This window comes from Argiope bruennichi, chromosome 6 (genome assembly GCF_947563725.1).
Source record: "Argiope bruennichi chromosome 6, qqArgBrue1.1, whole genome shotgun sequence".
Taxonomy (NCBI): domain Eukaryota; kingdom Metazoa; phylum Arthropoda; class Arachnida; order Araneae; family Araneidae; genus Argiope; species Argiope bruennichi.
The window spans coordinates 90,777,334-90,786,585 of record NC_079156.1 but is presented as its reverse complement, the minus strand read 5'-3'; the positions used below and the strand labels follow the sequence as shown (position 1 = coordinate 90,786,585).

Here is a 9,252-nt window from a genome sequence, read left to right as displayed (position 1 = left end):
AAATTAAATTTAAAATGCAGAATTGAGCACAAAATACATTTACAAATAGACAAATTATTCCAAATATTTATTAAACCATTATTGTTTAGATGAACGAAGGTTTTAATTTTGTCTGCTTTAACTATTTTTATTCGATTTTCCAATTTGCAAGCAGGTTTAGGAAGAACAATTGCGAATCCTTTTTCTAAAAATACTGTGAAACAAAATTTGCAAAAGAAACAACAAAGAGAGACAATGTTATTAGCGAATTTTTTCTTTAATGTTGAAAAAAAAGTAGCATATATACAAGTAAAAATAATTCACGCATACATGATTTCAGTGGAAAAATTTACACTGTGCTGGTATCTCGGGACCTGTAAATGACTCCTCTACTTTTCAGTTCTCGGATGATTCCTTTGCGTAAACGACCACTGACAGATATAGCATATATTCCTTTAGTGTAACGACCTAAAAATATAAAAGAAATTATAACTCTTTGGACACGATAGAAAAAAAGCGAATAAGCATAAAAATATATAACTCAGAAATAAAGAAGAAAACTAAAAAACAAAGAAGCATTGGTAATGTTTTTCGTTTAAGCATATCATATGAAAAATAATTATAATTAAGAAAACAGACAACCAGTTTCAAAGCCCCAATCACTGTGCCTATTTTGTCAGTTTTTATTTCATATCCCCGTCCTTCCCCAAGTTTTATCAATGATTGCTTGTTTTCTCCATTCCCCATTTTCCAGAGATATCGCAAAATAAAATTTTGATAATACCCCCAGCCTTAAGAACACTACCGATTTCGCTGCTTTGCGTGCACAGTGAATCGATTAAAATAGCCAAAATAGCCAATGTTTATTGTATAAATATAATTTAAAATAGCACTTTTATTTGATATGATAAGATGAGGTTTATCGAAATTATTGACTTTACTGAATTAATGCTATTACGATGGTGTACAAGTATACATCATTAAAAGCGCTTTATACACGCGCGCGCACACATACACACACAAACAAACACAGACTACTAGCAGTATTCGCACGCTATTACCTGTAATATGGCGATTATAGATGAAATCAAAACCTAAAAATTGGCGACAAAGTTCACCAAATCTAATGACAGAACTGATTTCAAGTATTTTAATTTCATATGAAATATCATGATCTCTAGATGTTTCATTAGTGGTCATCTGACCCTCATTCTACACTTTTCAGAGGCATCGAAAAATTTTTAATTAAAAACTGTGCGAAATAGTGGCATTTTCCCGCGATAATTTTCGAAAATATAACAGCACAAAATTGATTTTTATATCACTTTAAAGTACAAAAATAATCTTTTCAATGATACCAATGTTTTAACCTACAAATTAAGTTTATATTTTTAATGAATTTGTTAAAACATATTTTAATCGTATTCTCCAATAATTTATTTCGCACAAAATGAAAATAAAATGTAACCTGAAGAAGGCTGATTGTCTTAATATTCGGATTAATGATATCCTATGGTTTGTAATGATAGAATCACACATAATTAGTAATGAAAAGGCTGTGGCATCGATAGGGGATTGTTATAATTTCTTTTAAATCTAAAATTTCCTTCAAAGTTTGTGCCGACAAATGTTTGGGACCGCTTTTCACTGTAATCACAGACAGACTGCAAGTAAGCATATGGATACCATTGCCTAGAACCCCCCCCCCCCAAGCTTTCAAGACATTTAAAACTAAATTGCTTCGGGGTTTTATTAAATTATTGTTTACCAGAAAATGTTTGCATCTTGCGTACATCTGAAGATTTAATAATACTATAAATTCCACTAAATATTAGGCAATATAATAATTAATACTTTGGTCACCAGTAGAGCTCCCAATATTGCCCACAATAAATTTTATTAAAAAAAAAAAGAAATCAAGGAGAGCTGTCCTATATAAAATAACTATTTTTTTTAAAGCAAACGAATTTTTTTTTTTTTTGGATATTTTTAACCTATACAGCCAGTACTTTTAAAACAAAGAACTTCGAAATAAAAGTGCCATTATGAAATATTTTGGATGAAATTTATGAAGATTCAGAAAGAAAATGCCTTTCGTAACATGAAAATCCTAACATGTAATTTTAGTAAACATAATTTTTTATTCTATGTTTCCTATAGTAAATGCTGCTTGAAGAAAATTGAAAAACATGTATAATTCCAAGTTTTCTTTGTTAGTAAAGGGTTTATAGATATTCAACACAAGAAAGAAAATAGGAAATACCCAAAACATATTATGCTTACCACCACAGCCTTAGGTATTAGAACAGTTATATTGCAAATACTAAATATACAATTCATTTAGCGAATATTTAATTTAATAAATATTTTAATATCAAATAAAAAGTACAGCCATAAATATTATTAAAAATTATTTTATAAAAATGTTTAAGAAAATACGATTTCTCCAAGGATGCAATTTTAAAACAATGTCGACTTTTCCACAGTATGTTTCAAAACGATTTTAAAATTTTTGATTGTTTAACAGAATTCTGGAACAGGAAATATAAATCATATTTATAAAAACACAGTCTTCATCGTAAGCACATAAATACTATTATCATAAATTGCTTCAATGAAATATTTTAGTCAAATAGATCTCTATTCAGCTACAAATAAATTTCATGCAAGTTTAGGAAAATGGAGAAAAAGGACAATTTTTGCATGCAATGAAAAATGAAATACAAGCTTATTCTTAAAATGACCAAAATCAAAGAATACTTCAGTCCCCCCCCCCCATCATTCAAATTCAGCGCGCTGCCTCCAGATACTTAGCATTAACGCAAAAACTAAGGCAACCTGGCAATGTTAAATGGCAATATATTCTGATTAGGGCAAACAAGAGTAATCGGCCTTCAAAAGTTGCGTTAAAAAACAAAATTAAGTAAATCGTTCAGTGTTACACCGTGAACTAGAACTAGTTCCAGTAGCACCATTTCATCCCACATCTCAAGAGTCCTACCCTCAACAGAAAGAAAAAGTACACTAGAAAAAGCTAGAAATAGATGCTATCCGAGACAAAATCCATCCTTACCGACCCCCTTGCTGAACGTAACTCGGGATATTTGCTGCAGAAAACCCACATTTACAGCTCAAAATAGACGACCACCATTTAAGGAATTTGAACCTCGACCTCCTCTCTAAAAAGAGTCCAATGTCAATGTCATCAGCAACTCTTGCCATTTTCTTTTTAAGCATCTCCCTCCTCAAAGTGTAGCTCTAAATATACGCCAAGCATGTCAGATATTCGTGGTAAGAATAACAGCTAATGCCACCTTCTGTTTGTTCTTAAAAACAGCTTCGTTAACAGCCAGAAGAAAAACCTTGAAAGTCATCAATTCCTCGAAAGCCGAAATTCAGCAAGAACAGTAAATTCATGTTTCAGACGCTAAGATTTCTTCAGATGCAAAAATATAATTTAACACGCGTTTCCTTACTTGGTATGAGCTGTAATAACTTAGCTGGTTCCAGTTGTAGAAATTTGACATTCGCGCCTTGGCATTAAACAGAAAATGACAAAGTACGGGTAAAGTATACTGAAAGAAATGCATAAGTTTACAGTTATTTCTTTCAACATAAAATAATCCAAATTGAGATTTTCTTTTTATTACATCATATCAAGCTCGTCTGCAGGAGAGGGAGAAAAAAGCACTTGCAAATTAAATAAAGATAATCGATAACATTTCGTTGGTCAGTAAATGCGTAATTTGTAATCACAGAATGTAGGTTTCCAATGGTGGGCAAAAGATGCAATGTGGCCGAATACTTCAAATATGTTAAGTCGATCCTAGCTCGGATTAGTAAAAAGCCCTCATTAAAATATTCAATTAATGACATTTCAAATACTTTTAAACAATATATATCCTAAAGATGTAAATAGGGTAAAAAATGAAGCAAAAGGCACTAAATGTATATTTAAATTTCGCAAAATAAAATTAAAAAAAATATTGAAATTTCAGCAGAGTTTCCTATTTAAAATTCTGTTTTCGAAAGTCATCATTTCGCCATTTACATTAATAAAATTGATTTTAAAAAAGCATTGCGGAAGATGCCTTTTCCATAAAAAGCAGATTATAAAATATGAAAGAAACTATTGACAAAGGGGAAAAAATTCTTTTATAATAACATACTTTTTATTGAAGATACTACATATTTCAGAAACCTTTGACAAAGGAGAAAAAAGAATTCTGCAATAACAACATACTTTCTGCTTACTCAACGGTTAACTAAGATTAATAACTGGAAGCCTCAAGAAAGAAAGAAAGAAATTTTACGAATATTTGAAAATTACCGAGTGTTCGTTTGATTAAAGGTTTGATTTAACAGACAAATCAAGAAACTGACATTCTTTAATTAAATCTAGACTAGCAACAAAATATCTTAAATAAACCTATCTCGACGCATAATGAAAGAAAAAAAAATAAGTTCTAACCTTCCGAATACGGAAAGATTGGAATATAAATATGTAATGGTTATATAAAAAATGTTCCTATCATAAAGAGAAGTTGTTCTGCTTTTAGATGTGTAGAGATCACATGAAGGCTTTGAATACTTCTGATATGGAAGCATCAACAAACTTTCTAAAGACAGCTATAATTGAAGAAATGCATATTTCCGCATAAAAAAAAAATCAAGATAATCTGTTGTTAGAAAATTTTAACAAGTTAATTTTTAATAGATTTTAATTTGCAGCTTAAGAACCATCCATCGTTTCCGTGAAAATAAGCGTAATAAGGAAATTCATATAAACTCAATTATAATGACTAATACTTAGTTACCAATCATAATTTCAAAGCGTGTTTACAAATCTTAATGAATAAGTTCAAATGTTTCATTGCAATAAAAACACATAAAAAACTTATTTATCCGAATATCACTTTTCCCCGTCCTCAAACTAACAAGTAATATAATTTTTTTTTTTTTTTAATTCCTACTTAGGTTAACAAATACAGGGTGTCCCAAAAAAATGTATACACATTTTAGCAGCTGATAACTAAGTTATTTCTTCTTTCTTTACATACTGAACTCATTGAACCGAGTGATGGCAGACAGACTTAAATTTGAAGAAAGGAAATTTATTCTAAAACGCTACAGGAAGTATGAAAATGCAGTAGAAGTGCAAGGACAATTTAAAAGAGAGTTTAACAAAGAACCACCTACACGAGTTACCATCACTCGAATTAGAGATAAGTTTGAAGCTGATGGAACTGTTCAGGACGTCCATAAACCTGCAACAGTTGTTCAATTGAGGGCAACCATTGAACATGAATGTACGAATATCCCAAGGGAATTGTTCCATCATGTGTGCTATTCCATCGCTTCGCGTTGTCAGCAGTGTCTGGAGCAGAATGGACATCAGTTTGAGAACATGCGATAACAAGACAATAGAATGATATTTGTAGAATCTTTTACATGTTGAAAACTATTCGAATTATAATAAACCCCAAATTTACAATTATTTAAAGTGTGTATACATTTTTTTGGGACACCCTGTATGTATATATATATATATATATATATATATATATATATATATATATATATATATATATATATAGAGAGAGAGAGAGAGAGAGAGAGAGAGAGAGAGAGAGAGAGAGATTAGTTATTTTTTATTATTTATATATATTATTTATGATCAGGTGTCGCGTCAATAATCTCAGAGCTTAGCGACAAACTTGGCGATCAAATAGTAATTACTGGACAAATTTAATTAATTAATTAATATTTTTAAAAAACTGTATTAACATCAAGTGTCATCCACTACAAGTTTAAAAAATGTATTTGAACTTGAGTGGATGAATAAAAAGTATTTTATTAACGATTGCAAATTTGAACAATATATATATATATATATATATATATATATATATTATTGGTCTTCAACTGATGAGTTTTTGCAAACTTCAAATGCTTTTTCTGAATTTGTAAGCTGATGAACGGTTTCTCTCTAACAATGCGACTTTTATATCCAGCTTATCTAATGGCATTTCGTACAGTTTCAGCACTTACACTTCTGTCTATGATTTGAAAAGCATCTGCAACAAGTTGAATGAACCATATGGTCGCAACAATCTAAAGAAAAGTGTTAAAAATTTGGATTTAGATGGAAATTTCATTTTCCAGCAGGACAACGACCCCAAACAAAATGCACATAACGTCAAAATATGGTGTCTTTTTCGTTCTAAACAGCAGTTACACACACCACTATAGTACCCCGACATTACTGCCATTGAATATTCGCAGGCCATACTCGAAAAAGTGGTTAAAAAACACAAAATTAGAAACAATACCAATTTAAAACAAGTGGTGCAAGAAGAATGGGTAAAATATCTTCAGATATCACCAAAAATGGGTCGAATCGGTACCATGATGTTTAGAGACCATTATAAGAGCCAAAAGACATGCAACATAATATTGACACTTGGTTTCTATGCGTGATATTGCAAAAATTTCATTGGTGTATTCTGAATTTTTTGAGGCAAAATTCTACGTATGTTTATTTAAAATGCTTCTGAAACTTTTCAATTTCGTTAATTTTTCTTTATTTTTACTTTAAATTAATCTGTTAACCATCTGTTATGTGTAAAATTAAAAACATGTTTGCACTTCCCGGTAATGTGTTATTTACATTGAAAGTCGGATTTGTCAAGTAAAAGTAAGGTGTACTCTCAATTTTTTGAGTCACTGTATATTATATATATATATAGGGAGAGTGTGAACTAATAGTAGGAATTGAAAAAGAAGTACAATTCCGTAATGAATAACACTGTAACTCAGAGTTATACGTTATGGTTATTTTTTCCACATTCTGGTTATTATGTTGAAAAACTTTTTTGATAAAACCAATTCAATGACATAAATTTTATTTTTAATCAATTTAGAACGTATATAAATTAGGTCAAGTGAAAAATATGGGTATTTTGTTCTATCCAAAATAAAATAATCGTAGGACATATTTTGCGTTTCATTAATTTTTCATTTTGCATTTTCATATAATTAGTAAAGCACAAGGAAAAAAAAAACATTTTATTTTAATCAAATTAACAACCTTGAATATCAATTAGCATTACATTTAATGTCAAATGTTTTTAAAATAATGCAAGGACAAAAATACAAGGTCATGACAACTATTTTGTAAGAGTAAAACGACATAAAGCACTTAACTCGGAAGTAATTTAAAAGTGCTAAAAAAAATTAAAACAGAAAATCTTTCCAGAACAAAACTACTATAAAAAAACCCATTTTATTACCATTTTTAAACGTAGTTTTGTTATGATCGGGTTTTAAACTATTACGTAGTTTTGTTACAGTTTATATACGAGGATGATCCAAATAAAAAGTTTTTCATTTTGTTATGCCGAAAATATTGCGAATTACTGCGAAATATAATGAGGGGAAAAATGAATAAAATTGGTTAATATTTTCTATTCCTGCATGAGGCTAAAAATCGTAAAACGTGGCAAAAATCGGCTGTTCTCCAGTAATTTTTAAAATTTTCTTTATCGGCTTATAATAAAATTAGAATTAAATTAATATATATATATATATATATATATATATATATATATATATATATATATTGCAAAGTCAGTTTATAACTTCCAGCAGTACATTCCCTGGAAAGTCAGATTATAACTCCCTGTAGCACATTCCTTGCAAAATCAAAAATACATGACATTATTTCAATGCATAGTTTTTTGAGTTTTTTTTAATCATCGTTCATGGTTTTCACACAGTATCTTGCCGAGGAATTACAACACAGCAAAATATTATTCAGATTTGATCAAACTATTATTCAGCGTGAATGATCTATCTGAAGCTTTCTCGCATTTTTTTAATAGATGCACTTGCATGTTATTAACCGTATGCCATTTTAATCGATGCTTAATTAATTTGATTTTAATCTATGCAATTTTAATAGATGAAAAATAATTACAGAATAGACTATATTAGGCGATAAATCGTTGTAGTAGTTAATACATAAATACTAGAAAACCGAATGAATTTTGGGAGCCTTTTTTACAACCGATCAAAACAAAATTTGACACAAGTCTAAAAATGTAGTAAAAAAATCATATATTAATATTTTATAGATATTTTAATTATTATTAATAGTCGATAGATTTTAGATATAAACAATCATTTGTTATTTATACCAACAGATCTGCTGTAAAATCTCGATATATAATTTTTGTTCACTTTTCAAAAAGGTGCAAGCCGTAAATCCATTTTGATAAAATAAATTTTATTACTCTTAAGAAATTGAGTGTTTAGCAGCTAATACCTTAATAAGCAATTAAATTTTTAAAAATAAATGAAAAAAATCTGATTTTTGCACTTTTCAGCCCCATGTGGGAGTGGAGATTTAAATCTATTCAATTAATTTTTTTCTTCTTATTATTATATTTCTCAGTATTCGCCAGTTTCTACTGTAGAGCAATAAATGTTGGTAATTCCGACAGATATCTTCCTACAAATGCTGAAATGAATCAAGCGCTTGATATGAATTATATAAATATCACACAGACGAATTTCTATAAATCGAAAATTCTTATAGATATTTAACATTTAATTAAAAAAAACATTTTGGAATTTCAATCACGCACGCACGCACGCACGCACGCACGCACACGCACACAAAAGTGTACCGAATAACGATTTTCGAAGAAAAAAAATATAAATTAAAAAAAAATATATATATATATATGTATGATTCACCGATCCTTACAGTACTAGAAATTTATGGAAGACAGAAAATCGTTTATGAAGCAACATCAGCAATGTGTCACATGGTATGCATAATGTCTGTTTTAATAATCCTTTTCCTAACTTATAATGAGATTTCTACTTTAAATTCAATTTAACTTTACATTTCTTATAGAGAGGATGTCCTCTAACGGAAGGATTTAAACATTTTGCAGCCGTACATAATATAAATTATGAAATTCTTATTTTAATAATAGATCAATTTTACGACTCATTTCTAAACATTTTAAATTTAATCAACATGCTAAAGACTTTCATTTTATTATTTTTTTTATTTTATCATCTTTGCAAAAACATAAATTTAGTAATTCTTTTAATCTACATATCTGGGGAAAAAAATGACGAAAGTAATAAAATTCTTGAAAAAGTAACACAAGTATTTAATGATTCCCTTTCCCACAAATGAATAATTATTAATATTCAAAAAATATAACATAAAAACTTATCATTTTCTGGGACTTGCCA

The 9,252-nt window shown here is 29.1% G+C and overlaps 1 protein-coding gene across 1 annotated transcript in view; it reads right to left on the bottom strand.

Moving 5' to 3' along the window:
- Nucleotides 1-237: 237 nt before the first annotated feature.
- Nucleotides 238-9,252, bottom strand: part of LOC129971622 (transcription elongation factor SPT4-like) — a 55,254-nt gene continuing 46,239 nt past the window's right edge. Inside the window, exon 4 of the mRNA XM_056085565.1 lies at nucleotides 238-447. Within this exon, the coding sequence (XP_055941540.1) occupies nucleotides 329-447 (119 nt within the window). The 3' untranslated portion in view covers nucleotides 238-328. The remainder of the gene's footprint in view (nucleotides 448-9,252) is intronic.